Source organism: Alternaria burnsii, assembly GCF_013036055.1.
Source record: "Alternaria burnsii strain CBS107.38 chromosome Unknown 698, whole genome shotgun sequence".
In the NCBI taxonomy this organism is placed as follows: Eukaryota; Fungi; Ascomycota; class Dothideomycetes; order Pleosporales; family Pleosporaceae; genus Alternaria; species Alternaria burnsii.
This window is the reverse complement of record NW_024066111.1, coordinates 1,597,056-1,618,873: the sequence shown is the minus strand read 5'-3', so window position 1 is coordinate 1,618,873 and position 21,818 is coordinate 1,597,056. Positions and strand designations below refer to the sequence as shown.

General features: G+C 50.6%; 8 protein-coding genes across 8 annotated transcripts; 3 read left to right on the top strand and 5 right to left on the bottom strand.

Moving 5' to 3' along the window:
- Positions 1 to 228: 228 nt before the first annotated feature.
- Positions 229 to 3,259, top strand: GT037_004709 (adp-ribose pyrophosphatase; the record flags this gene model as incomplete). Its single annotated transcript, XM_038929756.1, has 9 exons — positions 229 to 320; positions 480 to 777; positions 837 to 864; positions 1,042 to 1,273; positions 1,699 to 1,838; positions 2,087 to 2,172; positions 2,218 to 2,404; positions 2,454 to 2,624; positions 2,673 to 3,259. 9 exons carry the CDS (start codon positions 229 to 231, stop codon positions 3,257 to 3,259), a joined length of 1,821 nt encoding a protein of 606 aa, XP_038788028.1.
- A 1,734-nt stretch (positions 3,260 to 4,993) lies between these two features.
- Positions 4,994 to 6,007, bottom strand: GT037_004708 (uncharacterized protein; the record flags this gene model as incomplete). The annotated part of the gene is made up of 1 exon (XM_038929755.1): positions 4,994 to 6,007. The coding sequence occupies one exon, from the start codon at positions 6,005 to 6,007 to the stop codon at positions 4,994 to 4,996; it is 1,014 nt and encodes a 337-aa protein (XP_038788027.1).
- Positions 6,008 to 6,926: 919 nt separating this feature from the next.
- GT037_004707 (uncharacterized protein) lies at positions 6,927 to 7,850 on the top strand (the record flags this gene model as incomplete). Its single annotated transcript, XM_038929754.1, has 2 exons — positions 6,927 to 7,095; positions 7,159 to 7,850. The coding sequence occupies 2 exons, from the start codon at positions 6,927 to 6,929 to the stop codon at positions 7,848 to 7,850; spliced, it is 861 nt and encodes a 286-aa protein (XP_038788026.1).
- A 54-nt stretch (positions 7,851 to 7,904) lies between these two features.
- On the bottom strand, positions 7,905 to 8,591 carry GT037_004706 (glutathione s-transferase; the record flags this gene model as incomplete). The annotated part of the gene is made up of 1 exon (XM_038929753.1): positions 7,905 to 8,591. One exon carries the CDS (start codon positions 8,589 to 8,591, stop codon positions 7,905 to 7,907), a length of 687 nt encoding a protein of 228 aa, XP_038788025.1.
- Positions 8,592 to 8,827: 236 nt separating this feature from the next.
- On the bottom strand, positions 8,828 to 9,591 carry GT037_004705 (uncharacterized protein; the record flags this gene model as incomplete). Its single annotated transcript, XM_038929752.1, has 2 exons — positions 8,828 to 9,430; positions 9,499 to 9,591. 2 exons carry the CDS (start codon positions 9,589 to 9,591, stop codon positions 8,828 to 8,830), a joined length of 696 nt encoding a protein of 231 aa, XP_038788024.1.
- A 706-nt stretch (positions 9,592 to 10,297) lies between these two features.
- GT037_004704 (metallo-dependent phosphatase) lies at positions 10,298 to 11,488 on the top strand (the record flags this gene model as incomplete). Its single annotated transcript, XM_038929751.1, has 1 exon — positions 10,298 to 11,488. One exon carries the CDS (start codon positions 10,298 to 10,300, stop codon positions 11,486 to 11,488), a length of 1,191 nt encoding a protein of 396 aa, XP_038788023.1.
- Positions 11,489 to 12,077: 589 nt separating this feature from the next.
- Positions 12,078 to 17,266, bottom strand: GT037_004703 (uncharacterized protein; the record flags this gene model as incomplete). Its single annotated transcript, XM_038929750.1, has 5 exons — positions 12,078 to 14,270; positions 14,322 to 14,441; positions 14,488 to 14,683; positions 16,243 to 16,253; positions 16,301 to 17,266. 5 exons carry the CDS (start codon positions 17,264 to 17,266, stop codon positions 12,078 to 12,080), a joined length of 3,486 nt encoding a protein of 1,161 aa, XP_038788022.1.
- Positions 17,267 to 17,623: 357 nt separating this feature from the next.
- On the bottom strand, positions 17,624 to 21,004 carry GT037_004702 (actin-binding protein; the record flags this gene model as incomplete). Its single annotated transcript, XM_038929749.1, has 8 exons — positions 17,624 to 18,635; positions 18,683 to 19,144; positions 19,192 to 19,338; positions 19,392 to 19,534; positions 19,587 to 19,646; positions 19,701 to 19,729; positions 19,785 to 19,892; positions 20,329 to 21,004. The coding sequence occupies 8 exons, from the start codon at positions 21,002 to 21,004 to the stop codon at positions 17,624 to 17,626; spliced, it is 2,637 nt and encodes an 878-aa protein (XP_038788021.1).
- Positions 21,005 to 21,818: the final 814 nt, after the last annotated feature.

Genomic DNA, 21,818 nt, shown 5'->3' with positions numbered 1-21,818 from the left:
ATCTGTGATCCTCTGGTAAGCAACGTAATTGGATCGCGCTCCTGGAGAATCTTGACAGATGGATATTGAAGATGTTGGGTGTGGGTCTTGGCAGCTCGCGACGATGTATGGCGTCATACACGTCCTGTCCAGCGGTCACCCTTTCAAAGAGCGCTCCTCGCGTAGCTTCAATACTATTTAACGCGATACTGGCAAGCAGCCTAGTTTACTCCGAATCATACCACTATCATGGCCTCGAAAGACGAATCGTCCGACAACTCCAAGGTGATCAAGACTGAGCCCCTGGACAATAAAGACGCCAAATGGGCAACGCTTGTGAAGTAAGTATTTAGCTAATGTCGCACCCCGCACGTGCTCGGATTTTCTTGGGTCGTTAGACAATCTCATGAGTTTAGAAGCACAAAAGGCATTCGCGCTTGAGCTAGAAGAACAAGGAAAACACCCCCACTCTGCGTCAAAAGTTGACTGACAATCACTAGAATCACCTACACTGACCCCAAAGGTGTTGAGCGCACATGGGAGTCTGGGGAGCGTCTCACTCGACCCAAGGGATCCGACATCGATGGCGTCGGTGTTGCAGCAATTCTTCAAGACCCGGCGAAACCAAACGATGAGCCTCGGATCATCCTCCAAAAGCAATGGCGCCCACCAGTCAATGCGACCGTCATAGAAGTTCCAGCTGGCTTGATGGATCCCGATGAAAGCCCGGAAACCTGCGCCATCCGCGAGCTGAAGGAAGAGACGGGGTACATTGGGGAACTCGTGTCAGACAAGACCGTATGCAAGCTCTTCTTTTGCAGACGCAACTTGGGCTAATTCTATGTCTCTGAATTCAGTTTCGAACTACTCCAATCATGTTTAATGGTAAGTAAAGCCTTAGAGTCGCATTCGCTATCCACCGGATCTTGTGTCCTGTCCATGGTGGTGTCCTCGTCATACCGCTACGTAGGAAGCGCATGTAGCGCTCGCCCTTCACCATAATGTCCACCAAATGACAAACACTGCTGACTGTCTCTACTTCACATACTAACATCTATCTAGATCCAGGTTTCTGCAATACCAACCTCAGAATGATCCACGTCACGGTAGACATGTCTCGGCCGGAGAACCAAAACCCACAGCCGGAGCTCGAAGAGAACGAGTTCATAGAGACATTTTCCGTTCCGCTTAAAGATCTCTATGATGAATGCATCAGATTCGCGGAGCAAGGATACGTTATCGACGCAAGAGTGGGCACACTGGCGGAAGGGATAGAGTTCGCAAAGAGATGGAGGTTGGCATGACAATGCGGAAAGACCGTAAAGTTCTTCCATCTACAACGTGACAAGATTCATAGGTAGATATCCGCGGACACTATCATGTATTTGCAGATATCTGGCGGGCTCCTGCTGCACCGATGAGTTCGGCCCCAGCTTTGTCTCGTAGCCTACACAACACAGTACAACAGCAAAGCCACATCCACTTCAAAAAGCCCTTCACTACTCTCGATCTCTCCTGATCCTGGTGGATGTTTATTGGCCAGACATCTGTTTTGTTGGCCTGTCACTAACTGCATTGCAACATTGTCCGCTGTCCAGATCCTTGGTCCTACGCCACATCGACGGCTGGCTCGCTTATCCCCGCCCCGACTCTACGGCTATAGCATCGCTTAGTATAGTGGATAGCCACCGAAATATGATCTATCACTTACGCGTATAGATGTTCCGTTCGTCCTGCGTTTGAGCCGTGCTCTTGCATGGATTCGCATGTCGCAAGCTCGTTAATGTCGGGAGCTGCTGGTAGGGCCTCCATCTACAAACTTTATGTGACCTACCGACGCTTGTGTATACTGAAGGCGGGTAAGTTCTGACACAGACGAGCCACTGGAATGTCTCATATCCTTTTAACAGGCCGTGGCCTCGAGGAGTCACAGATGTGTTGCATTGCATCAATGTTCTTGCTTTTTTTGTTTGATTGACACCCGATCCACACCACAATGGGGCAGGTAACCCAAGACATTTGCGTAGGAGTTTCTACAGCTCTAACGATACTTTCAAGTAAGCAAAGATCAGGCAATTGAGCTCGTCTTTGTATTAATCGTTATCAGTTATATGTGTCGCTCTCCGACTCTACACCCGTACCTTCATCGTGCAGCATACAGGCAAAGATGATTATGCTATGGTATTCGCGCTCGTAAGTCAACACGCCTATCCTCCACTCAAATATTAACTCCAGCAGCTGTTCACAGTCGCCTATCTTGTCGCCATTTTCATTTTGCGCGATAACGGTATGGGCTTTAGTGGCGAGGTTCTGGAGCTCCAGCAGATGTTGAACCAAATTCAAACAACACTTGCGATAGAGATAGTCTACTATCTCATCATCAATGCTATCAAAATCTCGATTTTGTTCTTCTACTTACGCATCGGTCAGTCTCGTTCCTTTTGACAAGAAGACATTGCTGATCAGTTCTACAGCCGTCGAGAAAAGATTCGAGTACCTTTGCAAAGGCACAATCTACTTCCTAGTAACCTTCGGTGTCGTCTGCGTAATTGTATGTCTGGCACAGTGTGTTCCACTACATAAGATGTGGGACTTGGCCGGGCAGATTTCAGGCCAATGTATCAACACGACAGCGTTCTTCTACAGTAGGTGCATCTGTCTATTATCTAGTCACTTCCTAACAATATTTCAAGCAACGAGCGCTGTAAATATCATTGCCGATATCTGGATTCTGCTTCTTCCTATAACTACACTGCTCAAAGTCCAGCGCCCGAGACGAGAGAAATTCGCCCTTGTGATCATCTTCAGCCTCGGTACGTTCAGCTGCATTGCATCGATCGTGCGCCTGTACTCAATTGGCGTTTACACGGAATCTGAGGATCCTTTTTTCGACAGCGTTCCCATCAACGTATGGAGTATGGTCGAAATTAACGTGGGCATCCTCTGTGCCTCTACTCCCGCCACCAAAGCCCTCTTCAGCAAAGCGCAGAGACATCGTACGCATAATGGCTCGTATCAGTACCATAGTCGTGAACGCAGCATCATGAAAAGCTATGGCCATGGTAGCGGGAAAAGCAATAGCAACAACGGACAGGAGGGAACCGCTGGAGGCCCCACCGGGGCCGTTATCCAGAATGAGTCGTATGAGCTGAAGGATGTGGAAAGTGGGGATCACCAACCGTTTGACGCGAGAAAACAGAATGGTGGCGGTGGGGCATGGCGCGTTCCTGACTCGGATGTGGACGAACAGTGTCTTGTATGGCCAGAAAGCAGAGTTTAAAGTTTGAGATCACAAGCCACAAATCGTCCTGTCATGGCCCCACTATTGCGTGCTGCTCCTTCTGTGCCATACACGACATGTTGTAGGGCTGGCATTTGGACAAAATGCCATTTCCAGCGTTACATTGGGCATTAGAAAGGGTATGAGTGGTGGGTTGATTATACTATGAATGTACCAGGTCCCGGATTCTTGGTTGGGCGATCGTTGCCTAGACGTTTGACTTGGTACACGGAGATTAGGCGTGCTGCAGCTGTCAAATTCCCGTGTTCTGTATGGCGTTATTAGTATGCGCAGGAACTGGGGAAGCTACCTAGGTACTGCAACCGGTAACGCCTCATAAATGGTGTCATTCGTGAGTAATGTCGAATGTCCGCAGGAAGCATGACGGCCCTATACTCCGAGTTCCTCCTCTACCTAGGCACCTTTGAATTAATGCATCCTTCCAAGGTTCTGCATACCCAGGTAGTCACTGTGCAAGCTGCAGGTCCATTCACGCGTGAGGACAGGCAGCGAATTCTAACTCGGATGTCGGTTTCAAGGCCCCAACTTTCATGCGGTTAGTGAATTCACCATAACGATGTCAGCCCGGATGAATATAATGGCTAGGCTGAGAGGATGGACGAATGAGATTAGTCAGAGAACTGCGGAGAGGATTGGGTGCGTGCAGCCATGGCAACACTGTCCCAGACTCAGACGCTTGAAGAATTGATCCAGAACTTGTTTGCACAGGGCAGTTCAGTAGGATATAGTTTACGCACTAGACAGCCAAGTTTTACAATACTGTAACCTGGTGATGGTTTGCGAGCACTACCTACTTCACCATATCCTATGCGCTGTCAGATTTCCACCAGCTCAAGCATCGCCGATGGCCTAACTCAAGACGCAGAACTCAATCATCATCAGGATGAAAGCTTCATACTATCACCAGGTGTCATTTTGGGCAAATGATATGAGAGCGAATGAGAAGGAGACTCACAAAAAAGGGGCGGTATCTAGATACCAGTGAGACTACTTCTTGATCGTAGTCCGTGTTGGTAGCAGCGCCCTCCCATTCCTTCAACAACTTCAATGTACCCTCACACTTCTCTCGAATCACATCATGCGCATCTTTCCCTAGAACTGGTCTGACCGGTATTTGCCTTCCTTCCGCACATCCACTCATGCGGTTGTAGGTGAAGCACGTGCTGGTGGCGTCTCAGAGCCTTATCCGAGTCGGGAAGTCAACCTCAGACTCACGATCTTAGAACAGTGGTACCAGATGCTTGAAAGTAGAATGATTAGATGACCTATCTATACTGGAGCTTCAAGATGATCAGAGACTCAAAGAAAGGATTGAGACAGTCCTGGAAGCGATTTAAGAATTCCGCAGTGTAAGCAAACCGAGGGTGTTATCGGTGACCGTGCTGCACATATGGTCCATCGAAAGATATGCCATATGTCTGCTGATCGCTATTGTCCATTAAGGATCCATTCTTGGGCCTGGTGAGAGGGTTTGGCACATGCTTGTAGATGGTTGGTGGGAGTTCCCGTGGATATACGTCTTGGCGAAGCACAGCTTACTTACGCCCTGTAAATTGGAGCACCATCATAGGTTCGCATACGGAAACAATAACAGTTTATCAGGCTAAGAAGCTGGAGACAAGAGGAAGGCGGATGAAGCATCGATTCGGGCACAATTGGTCGCCTTGTACCACGGTGGCGTGCGACACTTCAGCCTTGCGGGCGAACGTAAACCTACCGCAAGACTGGACTGGTAATTCTTGCCCGTGGGTATGACAACCAAGCATCCCATTTAGATCCGAGATACTTGTCAATGATTGCCAATATATGAAGTCCCGCATCGCCAACCTGCCATAGACGCCTGCCAAAGTGTAGTAAGATTGCGTAGTGTGCAAGCACTACCAATGCCACGGGCTGCTTCGCGGCCAAGAGTCTGGTGAATCCCGGAGGGATCAACATAGTCCATTCGCAGATCATCTGGTACTGACTGATTGGCGAATCTTCGTCCCTTCGTACTGCATCGAGCCCGACTTGCAGGTAGTGGACTGCAATTCGACAAGCATGTTTTTCCTCTGCGCTCATACCATCCGTATTTTCAATAAGACTGACGACCGTTGAACAGTCATCGCCTTCGGACTGCCGCGAAGTGAACTTCTTGCTCATGGACAGTATAGGCTCGAGTTCCGATTTCATCAGCAGTGACCACGCGGACGTAGCAATGGTGTAGATTCCTCTGTGCATCTCTATACACTGAATATAGTGCGTAATGAATACCTCCATGTCGGTTGAGGGCTGTACTGCGAGTATCTCCGCCAGTAGATGCTGACCCAGCATGGACGAGAAGAGTAGCATCGGTACGCAATTCAGCTGGTTCACTTCGGCTCTAGTCGTATTGAAAATCGAAACAGCGCGTGTCTGCAAAGTTACAGCCTGATTCCGGTAATAGGCTGAACAGTGCGGGTTCGCATGTGCCAAATGGCAGGAGGAGAAAGCTAGAATTTGGTGCATAAGATATGGTGCCTTCAAAGCCGTCTCCATACCTAGGGCGAGACCAGCGCGATGAAACTTCTCAAACCCGATCGCAAAGTTGTACATCTCTTCGTTGAGCATTGCGTGTATGAGGAGCTCCATGTGACCCACATTGACAGGTTCTTCTTGGTAGACATGACCATCATCGATAGATTCATCGACTGTCGACTGCCCAGCGCAGAGCATAGAAGGTTTTGAAGGGGCTTTGCTTCGCGTCATCGCAATAGTACGGCCATACTGAATTCCTGGACCCACAGATCGAGAACGTGTATCTAGAGTCGAAGGAGATGAGAAGCTGCACTCCCGGTCGGAAACAGTGCATAGCCTGCATTTGGGGCGGTTCTCGTCGCACTAGAGATAACGAAGCTTCGATCAGTATAATACAACAAGACTCGGAGAGTAATGCGCACTTTTACATGCCGTCGTTTACTACAGTCACGTATCAGTCAAGTGAGGAATGTGGAGGGGGCATTGTTGAAGCGGAAAAGGAATACCGAGAACGTACCACTCCGAGCATCCGCCTCTCGACTTCCTATGACTGCGCCGAAGCATCTTAGTCCCATGGCTGCGAAAGACCAGGATAACACGCGTATTACATATTCGCAGCGGTTGAAAGCCTGGACGGCCAGTGAGACTTGGCGGTGCTGGAGGCCTGATGTTTCGGGTGACGTAACACGCGTGTCGACTTCTTTGGGTAAGCGCAAGGCCCTCCAACCCATCTCCCCTACAAACCCAACGGCAACATACTGGATCTGATGACTACGGTGGCCCATCCTGATCGCAACGGGATATTTGCACGGACGAAGTATGAATACCAGCTCGCAAACTCCACTGACTTCGGTTAGCCACCTACTCTCAAGCCATGCGGCTAGGCGTCAATTGCTGTACAATTTCGCCTTGTGCGTATCCGAGCAGAATCGCCATCAGAAGGCAAGCTCTTGGCTGAATCAGATATAGAAGCAAGAGGGCACGGAAACGCTTGGGTGAACGTATTCATCTCACGCAAGTACACTTTGGCTTCCCTTACTTGAAGTGTTCTCTCTCATACTATTCACCTGTTTTTTCAACCCCCGGATAAAGCTTGGTGCTGTACATTACTTTTTCACTTCTATCTCTTTGTCTGGCGCAGCATCCGATCATGCCTGTCCTTGAAACTTACAAAGGTGCATACCTCTGGAAATATGTGCCTAATTTCGCGGCAGCTGTTACTTTTGGTGTTCTATTCTTCGTTTTAACCCTGGCGCATGCCTACCGAATGCACAGGTATCGGACGTGGTATACTATACCCTTCATCACTGGCGGCTTCTGTACGAACTGATCTACTGTCGAATGTGACACGTCTAGACATCACTGAACTGACTTCTCTATAGGTGAGCCCATTGGCTATGCATGCCGCGCAATAGCAACCTACCATACAGGCTCCCTCATTCCTTTCCTCCTACAAGCAATATTCCTACTCCTTCCACCGTGCCTGTTCGCCGGGACGTTGTACATGGTATACTCGCGCGTGGTACGCGCTACCCACGGCGAACGATTCTCCTACCTCTCCCCTCGATGGTGCACACGGATCTTCGTTGCAGGCGATCTTCTCTGCCTCAATATACAGTCGACCGGAGCAGGATTTCTACCCAAACCAAAGCTGGTGAATGCTGGCAACGGTGTCATTGTAACGGGTTTGGGGTTACAAGTTCTTATTTTTGCAGGTTTCATGTGGTGCTGTATACTTTTCCACCGCAAGTTCTCGCTTCATCTCCGCAATTCTGGTCAACATGTTCATGTCCCTTGGCAGAGTGTGCTTTGGATGTTGTATGGCACTTCTGTAATCATCTCTATTCGTAACATCTTCCGGCTAGTCGAGTTCATTGCCGGGCACGATAGCTACCTGTTCTTGAACGAGTGGCCGGTATATGTTTTCGATGGTGCTCTGATGCTTCTGGTCATGATCAGCTTCTATATCTGGTACCCATTTCAGCTACAGAACGAGGAGATTGGTACGGAAAGTATGATTGAGCTCACGAACGAAGACAATAGTCCACCGGGAGATGAGCCATCTAGAAAATAAGGTGTGATCAAGAACTGTCAACGCTTATAAATCTTACAAAGACGATGTTATCTACTATACTATAGTTTCGCTCAAGTTGAACATTATAGGCCTCGTTTCTGCAAACACCTTCCTCTGGTCTAATTCCTCAAACCACTGCGCCAATACCTCATATTTACTCTTCCATCCAGGCCTCATCTCGGCGAATTCGATAAATCCAGCAGTGCACACAACCGCAATATCGGCAATGGTCAACTCATCGCCAACAAGATAGACCTTCCCTTTCTCTTTTGTACTCCGTATCATTTCATCAAAAGCTCGCATCGCACCGTCAATTTTGCGATTCTGCCTGCCGAGCCAAAGCTGAGACTGCTTTTCTTTTTCGCGTCGGCCTTCGAATCGAGCTATCACAATGGCGTCCATACATCCCTCGCTGAGGACGACGATCTGTCGAATTTGCAAGTCAAGGTCGACGTCGTCGGTGATTAGTTTTGGTCCCTTGTCGGCGTACTTGCGCACGATGTACTCCTGAATGTGTGCACTATCGTATACGGGTGGTCGGCCATCAGGGAAAAGTAAGATGGGTAATTTCTCCAAAGGGTTGTATTTGGGTGTTTCTGTTGCACTTTGCCAGGGTATCTCGTTTTGAAGTTCAAAAGGTATGCCTTTTAGAGTGAGCGCGATGCGGTTCATGCGTGCAAACGGTGATGGCGTTGCTGATATGAGAGTTAACGGGGACGTTCCGTTGCTGGAAGTAGACATCTTCGCTGAATACTCTTGTATCTGTATGTCTATGAGGAGCTCAAAAGGTACAATTGGAACGTAATAGGAATGGTGAGGACATGATGGGACGTGGTTTGGATGATGTATTGGCGTGTGCGGAGATAAGCCCGATGCTACGTCATGGTCCTGCAGTGGTATTTGAAATCGTGTAGCTCCTCTGGTCCGAAGTATGCTTGATGAAAGATCTGATAGTACTCTTCTGCGAAAGCTTTGAACTACCCATTGATGACATGTTTCCCAATCTTCTTGCTCCACCCCTTCACGTCGCTCTTGCTGTCTCTAATATCTCTCGCATCCATTCTCCGTGCCCTCTGCATACTATCCACCAGGGCCTGTACAGCATCCTCAACCTCTTTCCTTTCATTTGAACTGATTTCGATATGACGGAAACCCTGGCTCGAAGCCCACTGGTCTGCCATTTCCTTCTTCACTTGCCTCTTCCCTTCGTCCCTGTCAATGATGTCCTTCTTATTACCGACTACCACGCACCCGAACCTCTTCTTTAATCCTTGCATCCTCCCTTCTGCGCCATCCTTGAAGAAGACGGTGTTGCGACACTGCCAGATCTGCAGATACGTGTGTTGGATAAGGTGATCAAAGGAAAACAGAGACGTAACATCGTATAACAGAACAACCCCATCCGCGCTGGCTATATAAGTATTCAAGACTTCGCGGTATCTGGGAGAGATGTCGCTGTTGAGGTTCAAATCTATGAAAGAAAAGCTCCAGGTCTCGTTTGCATACGAGATGGTTCTTGAAAGTGGTTCGGAGTCGACGGGACCATGACTGATAAAGTGCTTGCCTTCGAGGAACTGCAGCTGGAATTGGTGATCTTGACATTGAAGAAACGATGCTTGTACAGGATGTTGACGAAAGGGTTGCGTACCATGTCAATAAAACATGTCTTGCCGACAAGCTCCTCACCAAAGATAATTATCTTGAGGGGGTTGGGTTCCTTTGGTCTCTTAGAGCGCAGCATTGTCAAGCCTGAGACAAAAAGCAAGTGTGACTTGGAGATGAAATTGGAACATGTTGATTGTCAAGGCATAAAGGAATCCTTCCAGAAGTCGCGACTGCCTAGTCAGACACGCTAAGCTTGAAGAAGAGGCAGGCAACATATCGTCATGTGTCCGGTCCTGCGTACTACTCAAACCACAGGGTGAGTAACGCTAGCCTAGCTCGTCTCGTGTCTTTCACGATAATCCCGTGAAGTGGCTTATTACCGTAGAGTAGCTTATTGGCATACGTGGGTTACGCGTGTACCCCTAAATGTAGGCCCACATTTCTGCCAAGTCTGGGTGCCGGTAGTACGGCACGTGTCTAGGATCGACGCTGGGGTCAGCCAGGAACGCTAGATGGTCTTCGAGAAACGCGAAACAGCAGCGGCCTTATTATGAGGGCTTTTCGCCCACGTAGTCGTGCGTCGCAGAGATTCGGACGCACTTCACCATACTTCTGCGTCGACACTGCCCCTTTGAGTCCTCAATCGTCATCTCAGGAAGGATCTGAGCAACAAACACCACGCGGAAATGACTCTTCGGCCAGCATAAAAGAAAGGAGTGCCATAGCGCTTTCACCACTTTCGCATTATACACCGCCATACTCGAAATCTGCACTATACGCTGTGAGAAGGATCCTGAGAGACGCAGGCAGTTTGAAAAGTCTCCCTCGATCCACGTATTGCGATGACGTCGTATCGTGATCACCCCTATGCGCATGCGCAAAACCGGCCACGACCCCTCATCGAGCAGATACCAGACTATCGTGACGACCTTGACGTGTCAGACGAAGAAGACGGTTTCTACGCCCGCGACGACGATTTCCTGATTCCGCCCAAGTTTCAGGCGGCAATCACACGCACAACCGATCGAATCCCGCGGCGGATAAAGCGCCATAGTGGCACATATCTTGTAATCGCTATTCTCTTCATAATCAGTTGGTTTACATACCTGGGTCCCAAGCGGACGGAACACAAGATGGAGATACACGCCATGGACAACGTACCAACTATGGTTTACGGCAGCAATGTGCGACCAGAATTCAAAGGCATGATACAGGTCAGCGACATGGATGAGCAGCACCTGCCTAAGAAGCATAGCAGACTTGTCTTCGTTGGCGATGTCCATGGCTGCAGGAAGGAACTGGAGCATCTTCTCAAGAAGATCGACTTCAACCATAAGCACGACCACCTCGTGCTGACTGGCGATATGATAGCCAAAGGCCCCGATTCGCCAGGCGTCATCAAGCTCGCCCAGAAGATCGGCGCTTCCTGCGTACGCGGTAACTGGGAAGACAAACTGTTGCTCTCCATTGCCGAAGCGCAAGATCGTCATGTCCTCACATTCAGCCCCGACGATTCTCCCGATGCAAAAGTGGATTTCGTAGACCAGGTCAGCCAATCGCACGGCGACTACAAGCTGCGTAAATTAGCAAAACAGTTCACAAGGAAGGAAATCGAATATCTCCAACAATGTCCCGTCATCCTCCGCGTCGGCACCGTCCCGACCCTGGGCAACCTCGTAACCGTACACGCCGGCCTCGTCCCCGACACGCCTCTCGAACATCAAGACCCGTTTCATGTTATGAACATGCGCACTATCGATCTTAAGACGAGAATCCCGAGTAGCAAACATGCGGGCACACCGTGGGAAAAGTTCTGGAATCACCGTCAGGAAAAAATAAAGCAAGAGGGCAGAGCCACGGTGGTTTATGGGCATAACAGGAAGAAGGGCCTCAATATACATGAGTACTCTTATGGTCTCGATACGGGGTGCGTTAGTGGAGGGAAGCTGACAGCGCTTGTTGTCGACGGGGAGGGCAAGACGGATTTGGTACATGTCAAGTGTGAGAAAGCGAATGGGTATGCTAGCGACTAAGGCCATACCGCACTTCGTGGCACAACACTGGGCGTTTTGGGCTGAGAGTGTGGCTTGAGGTGTACAGCGGCACGGCTCATTAAGATTATGGATATTTTTGTCAGTTTAGCGTTAGCATAGCACTGTTGTAATGTCACGAGAAGTCATCATGCCTCTTGGAACGTGTTTTAGTTGAGAAACACCATCGTAAACGCCTTGCTCATGGAAGACAAGTGCGTCGTTACGTGTTTGCAGCGCAACTAAGATACCTTGTCCCCCGACCTCCATGATGAAGTATCAATGGGTGCGCCCTACCATCTACACTACACGTCTCCACAGAGAGTAGCTATGACCGTTGCTGAATGTCGTGTTGCAGCATATGCGTCGTAGTGGCGGTAGTGCTGGAGGTGCAGACGCTGCCGTCCACAAGGTTCAGGATGTAGAGATGGGCAACCGGACTTCAAACCCTCCTGCAAATAACACTAGCGCTTCACATCTCTTAGATGAGGAGGTGTGAAGTACATCATCGAGAGTGGGTCTTGAGCTTGCTCCCAGCCCCAGTGATGGGAACACGAGAAGCCATATTGCCACTCAGTCCGCTCCGAGCAATTCATGCAGCTTTGTCCATATTCCAGCCATCATCACCGCCATTGGGACCTTGAAGTAGAGGAGTTGAACCATGGACAGCAAACTGCGCAGGATGCATCTTAGGTACACCGCTTTGCTGGAGATCTGGTGATGTCTTGGGTGCGCCACTATGATACATAGGATAACGACCTTGCATTCCATGAGCAGATGTTGGGAAGCGATATTGCTGGTTTGGTTTCTTCAATGCGATATGCTCGGTAGGTTGGCGAACAGCTTCTAGGCGATCTAGAAAAGGGCTATGCTGGACTACTGGACCACGTTGAGAGGCAGTACCGAGACTGTCGGTGTATTGAGCAGTAGAAGGGAGAACGTGTCCAACACGGCAAGCTACACGGCCATAGTTACCCTGTATCAGATCATTGTTGCGCTTGACCAAATCATGGAGCATCTCCGTTTGCTGCGCTATAACTGTCTTCTGAAGCTGATTTTCCTGACTGAGGCCGACAATCTCACCACGTAACTCCACCATCTTAGTATCAACAAGGCGGTGCCAGTTCGCGATGGTGCCGGCGTTCTGATAAACCGAAGTCTCTCCGTTGATGATATCGACTTGTTCTTCAGAGACTTGTGAGCCGATAGGCGATTGTGGAATCTCGATTCCATCATGACTACTCTCGACCATGACTGCCGTAGGGGACTTTGCTTTCATGACCATGAGAGTGTCCATGTCACGGAGTTTAATCTCGGGGCGCTCGGTGTCTTGTACGTCGTTTGGAGTCATGTCGTAGTCAATCTTGATATAACGTTCGCGTTGCACATCCCAAGGCCCACCCAGAGCATATCGGTAGATGAACGCCCAATCTACCCCGTACTGTTTGTTTCGCTGTCGACAATAGGCGTCTAGATGAGGGCCGAAATTTCGTGATGCGCGAATCGTGAGGATGGAGAAGATTGGGGTGTTGTTGATATCATATGTGTTGCTGTGGATGCGAAGCCTTAGAACAGGATCGTTCTCGTCAGCTATCATACGCGTCGAGAGTTGCAGGGAGATGGGCTGAGTGATCTCCCGACCAACGTATCCCTTCGTAGTATGAGGCACCAGATTTATTCCTCGAGGCTGCTCAGATGACGGCAGACGTGCCGGCGCGCCTAGATGTGGGGACGGTTGAGGCGATGACTGACGAGACGGCATACGAGATCCTGGCGCACTAGCAACAAAGTCTTTTGATTGCAGCTTTCGACGAGCAGCGTCTTCATACATCTCGAAGTTGGCTGATTGGACAGGGCGGAAGCGGTTCAAGCGAGACACCGGGGGGTGTGCCTCGTTGAAACTAGTGCGACGAGCGTTCTGTGGTGGGAATACTGGATCAACTGGTGGAGGCACCTGGTTTACGCGAAATGCGTCGTCGTACCGAGCTGCCCATACTTCAATACGAGCTTGTTGACGGCGTACGTTCTGGAGGAGCTCGTTACCCTCGATCATGGACTGACTCAAGACCTCTCCATTCCCGTCCACGATATAAAACATACGACCGGCACTATTGTGTGTTTGTGGCCAACGACGTAGAGCTTCATCGACAGTCACGACATCGCGACCATCGTGTTGCTGACCGGGCGTCAAGCGTAGCATGCGCGAAGGCAACGACGACTGTGACAGCCTTTGACCTTGTTGCCTGCGCTGGGGCATGATTGTTTGTCGAGATGGCGGTGCGATTGGAACGTAATATCGTAAATCTTGGTAATTCTGAACATGATCGCCAGTGACCGGAACGTTGTCCTCAGCACGTTTCCGTTCCCGGGCCTTCTCGTCTGCAGTGAACTGCGGCTTATCCAATGGATCTGGACGTACGGCGTTATCATCTGGTTCGACGATTGCTCGCCTCTCTTCCCTGTCAGCAACAGCTGCTGAGCGTTTGACGAAAGGTTTGGAGTTTGGGCTCGCGCTTGGTGACTGGGTGGCTTTGCGTTTGCCTCTATCTCGCTTCGAAGTTGTACCGGCACGAGTAGCCCTTGGAGTTGACTTGTATGGCCGCGGATGTACACCTGTGAGCAACTCAGGGACACAATCTGACATTGGTTCGGTATGTTTGGTGCATTTCAATCCCTGCTTTACACAATGTTTGCATGCGTCTTGGACGTAGAAGGCGTCACACGTAGCATTGTTGGATTCGCAGCACTCGTCGCAGACTTTCCAGCAGGAGTCTTTGATGTGACGCTGCTGGTACGTTAGCAGTATACATCTATGGAATATGAATGAATTGCGGACCTCTGTAGAATACTTCTTAGACATATGGGATTTGCAGCGTGGACAAGCATACACATTGTCGCTGATAGTGCCTCCAAGGCGATCCTTTGCGCATGCGATTTTAGTATGCTTCAGAGTGCGCTGTGGTAATGTCAGCAAGTGAAGATTGAGATGTCTCAGAACTTACTTCGGCCTCCCTCTGGTCATCGTATGTGTTGTTGTTGTCGCTTCGGTACTCGCCTGCAGAGTCTTCATCCACGTCTGCAACACCTGAGCCTCCAAAGCTCACACTGCCCACCTCCGAAGAGGGGGTTTCTGAAAGCTCTGATAGAGACGAAGTGTCAGTAACTGGAGTCGATAAAGCCGACACAGTCTGAGTCACACTATATCTTGTAAGCTTTCAACCAAGAAGGCTCGCCCTTATCACAAACCTGCTCTGCTGTCGATCAACATCTTTGACATGTTCCATAACTACCTGTTACTTGTGTAACTCGCAGCTGGTTGATGTAGTAGTAAATGTTAGTTTCTCTTCTGCTCTGTTCAAGAGTAATAGTTGAGGATGTTGAATCTAGACGCGCTAGGCAGAAATATTTTCATATGTGTATACGCACTGGTGAACTGTGAGGCTCGCTATAATGGGCCGGAGTAGACCCTGAAAAACGATCGCAAACGCTCACCGCCACTAGAAGGTCAGATATAGACAAATAATAGTCTGTGTATGTTGCAATTCAGGGACTCTGATGACGCGGCTCAAATACATGCGTGAAAAGAGCAGGTTGACCAAACGAGTGATACTTGGAGCTGTTGCACCATGCTCCTAGCATTTTCTGGATACTGCAATATTGCCTGTGGTAGTTCATCTCCAGCTCGGCTTGCGGAGCAAGAAGCGTCTCTGTGCAAACTGTGCGTGAAATATGCACCGACTCCGTACATGCACCTCTTAGGTAGCCGTGCAGCTTAATCGACATGCGGATCATGGATATCAACGAACCATCTAGGTAGTACAAGATTGGCATTATGGACAGGCGCCAGGTGTTGTGGACGTAATTGGTCCAATCCGGAAGTCAGTCAACGTACTGCCGGAGCATATAGACAGACTTATCGATCCATGAGAGAAATGAGATATTACAGGTGTCTGGACGTATCAGAGTTGCTAGACGTAACTTTGAGCACGCTGAAGTACTTCAGATGGGTTCTGTCGTTGCGCGGAAGAGAAAGGCTAGGACCATAGAAGACTCGAATCTGAAAGGAGTGAACGAGATTTGCATTGGGTATGAAGGCGAAAATGAGAACACATAAGTGCAATGCGATGATCAGGTCCATGCAGATACAGTGACAGTGGTGGTTGATTGCAGGTTGAGGCGAGAGATGAAGCTGAGTCAAATCTGCGGCCTGTGCTCGTCGGCCCACTCTCGGTCGTCACCATTTCACAAACATCCAAGCGATTACGTCTGAGACATCCGACCAGCACATGCTTCCGCTTCTAACCTATGGAGAATTGTGCTCTCGATTGTATCGACACCTATCCGCCGTTGATCTCTAGTGTTGGCGGCTTCGGAAGGCTGATAGACTTCTCACGCGCGATAGTCCTGAAGTGACATGTGAAGCGCCATCCCACGACACGTAGACAGTGCTTTCTGATAAGCATCACAATACGTTTCCGTGTGATTTAGGGTAGTAGCAATGAATGCACCAATTTCGCGGATGTCTTTCTGATACCCCCTCTCAAACAACGCATCTCGAGAGTCTTGAGATTTGAAATCTTGAGTCATTGCTTGCATCGCAGCCATGATGATCGAACACGGACATCGATGCTGTGAAGCATCGATGTGGAGACCTCGACCACGTCCCACTAAACCCAAGAGGGCCCGGATATAGTCCTTTTTGTCCATACCACATACGGAGTCGCGGGAGCGATCAATCAAGTCTGCAAGGTACATACCTGCGCCTCGTCTACGATACGTCATTACAAGCTCTATGACAGCCCCTGTCTCTCTTACTTGTTCACGAGCTATTTGCAGAGGCTCAGAAGCTAGCTCCTCGGGATCCATACTGTCTACATCCTCAGCGTAGTCATAGAGCGCTTGTAGTGAGGTTTCAAAGTGTCCACAAGCTATCGTGGTTTTCTTCGAGGACATAGACAACTCTTGTATTATCCACAGTCTTCTCCAGTACGGCCGCGCGAAAACTTCCCCAATGCATGAGGGAAGATCGGGGAACTGGTTCCATCTGTAGATAGATGCAGATGACAGCTCTGCTAACTCTGCATCGCGGGATCTTCGGTCCATGAAGTCTATTGCTGTGTTTGTCCGTTCGGTACCCCGCCCAATCCACGCGTACACCTCCCCCGCTTCGCTGTAGGTTGCCGGCATAAGCTTTATCTGTCTGTCTTTTTCGGGGTCGTTCTCAGTCTGGATGATGCACAATGCATCAATCCACCACCAACCTTTCCATCTTGCGTCACCTGGATCAGTCTCCCTTGCAACAATTATGTGGCGCAGAATATCCGCTAGGTTCTGCGTGACAGTGAACGGCGCTGGAAAGTTATTCTCGTTCGCGCCAACGGTTTGCATATAGATTGGACCTACAGCCTCCACTTCACCCCAAGTATACGATAGCGCAGTGTACGATCCATACGCGTCCTTTCCGGCTCTGTCGAAGTGTCGAACTTGGCAAAGAATACCTTCGTTCAGTCTGCCAGGACTGATCTTAATGAGGCGAAATTGGTCCCGTGTGAGACTGAGAGGATGGTGGCGGTAGTGATCCGACTTTGCGTTGGCTGAAGATATGGCTTTGCTCATAGTGCATGTGCTCTGGTGAAACAGGGCGAAGGAAGCTGATCGCGATGACCACTCCTCGAGTGATAATGGTAGCTTGTGTAATCCGAAGGTCGATGGTGTTTGTGTCAAGGTAAGCATGCGGGCAGATTGCTCAGCCTCAGCCTCGATCGTAGCCTTGGCTTGCATAGTCTAATATTGCGCCTTTGTCAGCATAAGGCGGGAAACATACAGGGGATCAATCGCTAAACCAGAAGTAATGAATTTTGTGCCATACAATGCCGCTAACCCAAACACCTTGCTAACGAAAGCAAGTTCGACAGACAGACAAATATACGCATACACAAAACAGCCCCAATCATCATACACGGACCCTCACTCGACACTAACAGCTCTACTATCCGGATAACGCAGATTGTGCCCGTGAGATCTTATCCAAGAAACGATGTTCTGTGGACATATTCGCGAGTGATTAAATTCACGTAATCCTCGTTCAACTTCCTGAGATTGTCAGCACGAAGGATGTGAAAGCTGAGATCTTGATGTTCAAGACCTAGCTTCCTCAAGCTCGAGCTCCAACTGCCTGATGCGCTCATCCTTCTCGCGGTCGGAAGGTTCTGACGTTGCAGCCTTGGCCTTGAGTGTTGAAACTTCACGCAGCAGAAGTGCGATTTGATCAGACTGGTCCGACATGACTCTGTTTTGCTGTTCCATGACCCTGTTTTGCTGCTCGAGCTGAGACTTGATGTCGCCTAGCGCATCGCGAAGGGCAGAGGCAGGACCACCGGCGCTAGGTGTGGAGGCTGGGGCAGAAGCGGCGGGCGTAGGAGTAGGCTCGGCGGGCGGGGCAGACCTAGCCTGGGAAGGCGCTGGGGTGGGTGTCGGGGTAGTCTTCGCGCTCTCGGGCTCCTTGGTAATGGCAGGGCCCTTTGTCTTCTCTTCTTGACGGGCAGCAGTGAAGGTGCGGCGCTCCGTTGGCTTCGGGATTTCCTCAAAGCTTGATGCGCTCTCATTGTCGGAAGTCTCGTCCTTGTCTGCAAACTTGGAAGCTGCTGATGCCATGGAGTCCTTGTTGTCCCTCATAGAAGGGGGCGGCCCACGAGAAGCTAATGTTGTAGGAACAGGCTCTGGCGCAGGCTTACTCTTGGGAGGCTCGGCCTTGACCGGGGAAGGCTGGCTGGTCGCGGGCTCGGAGGGCTTGTAATCGTTCTCCACCTCCTTGGGGGCCTCACCTTCATACACGCTCTCCAGCGAGATCTTGGGAGGCGCTGCGGTCTTACCACCGAACCACTCAGCTGCTGAGACACCAGGCTTGAGACCAGTTGTGGGAGGGTAGATGTCGCTCTGGAACATCTCGGAGCGGCGGGGTACGATAAAGGACACGGGCTCGACGTAGGCATCGTTGACGGTCTTGAAGCAGCGAAGGACCTCGTTCTCGTGCAGGTTGATACCTCGCTTGGGAAGGAAGGCGATACCACGTTGTGGGTCGCCAGACTTGTATTCGGAGAGGTATTCGAACTTGTCGTTTTCGTATTCGTAGTATCGGATGTTACCGTCACTGCGCGTGTTAGTCAAGTGGCTACTAGATTGGGATCATGTACGCACCCCTTGCCAGCAAGGTACAGACACTGTGTACCGTCGTCCCAGAAGGGCATGCATACACCAGAGATGGAGTCAAGGATCTGGAAGCCGCCAATGGGCTCCTTGGGGTTGCGCGGGTCCCACAGACCAAGCTGACGGTCGCTCATGCGCGAGAAACCAGTAGTCGCGATGCGGTCGGTCTCACCCATCCATACGGCGCGGCTGTTCTTGGCACCGGGGTGGCCAGGAACTTCCTGGGCGGGCTTCTCCTGTCGCACATCCCATACGCGCAGCTTCTTGTCACGGCTCGTGGTGACGAGGAGGGATCCATCGGCGCTCCATGACAGCGATTGGACAATGTCGTTGTGCTTGAGAGTGAGTTGCGGCAGACCGGCCTCGACGTCCCAGAGCTTTACCGTGTAGTCGCCAGATGCACTAGCGAGGACGTTCTCGGCGGCGGTGTTGAAGAGGACGTGGCCAACCTTCCTACGGCAGTGTTAGATGCGAATGCAGACTGGAGCGCAACGGGGTACCTCATGTGGCCGCTCAGCTTGGCGACAGGAGCGACGTCAGCAGGCTCGTCAGCGTCGGTCCATAGGGTGAAGTTTTCGGGGACCTTCCAGATGCCGACTTTGCCGTCGTCCGAGGCTGAAGAGATGAGCGAGTCGTTGAAGGGAGACCTGCGAGCCATTAGCGCCGTATCCCTTGCATCCCATGCCGTGCGCGCCCATACCAGTCGGTGTCGAGGACGGCAGCAGTGTGGCCGCGGAAGAGAGGAAGCTGGTCGGGAGCTCGGCCGCGCTCATTGATGGGGATAACAGCAAAGGCGCCACCGCCGCTCGCTTCCCAGTTGACGGAGATGTATTCGGGGTTGGCCTGGAGAAGGTGAGCGCATGTCCGACGAGGTCGCGTGTGCAGATGAGCTGACCTTGATCAGGTTGGTATCCCAAGCATTCTTGGAGATGCGGAGGTTGTCGTAGCATTGCTCCTACGAGACGGTAAGCACACGCCGACGCATCGCCAGACGGCATGCAAACTGTACCTTCTTGGTGCCCTTGCCAAAGACGTGGCCTGGTGCATCTTGTTAGCATGGTAAGCTGGGCTGCAGTTGGACATCAACACTCACGATACTTGGAAGCTCGCACAAACCGGCCTGCCATTGTTGCGATGCGATGTGACCGGGAGGGGTGGCAGATGTGTAGGAATGACAGACACTCAGGCCTCGGGCGTTGGACTATAAGAAGCGCTGAGGTTGAGGAGAGGGCTATGCGACGGGTTTCGAGCGCGTGTTTCGAGTAGTCGCCCAGCAGCGCCTTGGCGGGTGGACCCTTTGGTGCCCGCTCCAATCTCGCCAACGGTCCCTAGTCACTTCTTCACTCCACCACTCCACCTGCAATCCACCAATTTGCAGCTGTTTATGCAGCCTAGCCCTCGCTTCTACCTAGCAACCCCATGTTCGCAGCAAGATCTCCAGCTAATGGGTTAGCACTTGGTACCTCCAGATGGCAGATACAGTGAATACCCAAACTTCCTTTTTTTTCCTGCTGTGTTTCTTCTTGTGCTAGTTGCATTTACAATTCCAAGTCTTTTTGTTTACTATCAAAGACAGCACACAAAACATAGACGCATGTCGTGCTACAGGACCTACACTTCTGCAAGTACTTTTCTACCTGCCCTCGCTTCAAGCATGCCCAGCTCTTCGCACTTCCCCCGCAGCCATATCGCCCATCCATCCTCGCCCGCGTTCAAGACAACATTTTGTTTCGGATAGACAACCCACTGTATTCCCGAGAGCGCTTTATCGACGCCTTTGTTGAAGAGCTGCGTTCGCCCCTGATCCCAGGATTGGAAGACATTGCAAAGCTGCTCGCGGACATGGTCCTTGTAAACATTTTCGACGAGGTAGGTGTAGCGCTCCATATACTTGCGCCGTAGCCGTCGACGCTTGCGATCAACGGTCATGTCATTCGGAAACTCCTCAGAACAACCATCCATAAGACGTAGATGTGCGATGTACCGATCGATCGCTTCCACGAACCCGGTCGCCCATATTAAGGCTTCTGGAACTCTGTTCCGGAACTCAACGGCATTCTCCAAATGTGTTGAAATCAGAGGGGCGATGTAATAGTGCGTCATGCCGAGTGCCATGCCTGCATTGAAGGGCTGACCGGTCTTCATCTGCGTTTTGGCGATGATCGCGGGAATCTCGAAGTGGTATCCCATCTTCTTGACTGCAAGAGAGTTGAGTACAAACTTTTTAGTCCGCTTGATGGCCGCCTCTGGTGGGCTTAAAGAATCAGGAGCAGGCGCTGCCTGTTTAGTGCCCTGTGTCTGTGGAGTTGCCATAGCTGAAAGTGGGGTGCAAAAACGAACTGCGAATCTCAGGTTAACAATTTGTACATACAGTGCCTGGAGTGTCCGTTGGCAGCCAACAAGTGAATATCATGTTTGCGTAGTGTTGCGCTAACACTGTAGGAGTTCATCGTTGTCGCTTCACGTTGAGCGACACGGCCAGCACAATAGCTTTGTAACCTCATTTCTCACAATGTCTTACATAACACCAATACCACTTCAGATACTGTTGAAACACTGAGTCTGTCCCAGGTTTGGTAGAGCCAGGAACGCCAGAAGTTTGCCTGGGTATGCTCCTACCATGTTTTTACATGACAAGGCTGAGCACATGTGACTGCCGAGATAGCACGCTCTCTTTTGTCGCCAATGTTCTTTCCCTCTTGACGTTTGCTTACATCTTGCGAGCTGGCACCCTGTACCCGATAGCGGCCCTCTATCGGGTGAAAGGAGGCAGCTTGGGAAGAGATTGAGGATGTGATTAGGAGGCTTGACGTAGAAGATGTGCAGCGGCGAAGTATGCGCAGTTTTGTTGAGGGCGTTTGACAATGATTGTGTATAGTGAAGGCTTGAGTATTCGATTGCGTTTGGCATACCATCAAGTATAGTGACCCAATGGTAGTGAATCACACCTCTCGTCCGACCTATGACGCACTTTTTGTTCTTGGCCCACATCTGACTTGGAAGACGCAGCGATTGAGCGGAATGCACTCGAAGAAAAAGATGTAGGTGTCTGGGGATGATGACTGGGGCGATGTCAAGGTTGCTGGAAAGTCGCTGGGGCCAATGCCTCGGCTCACGGGGACAGCGG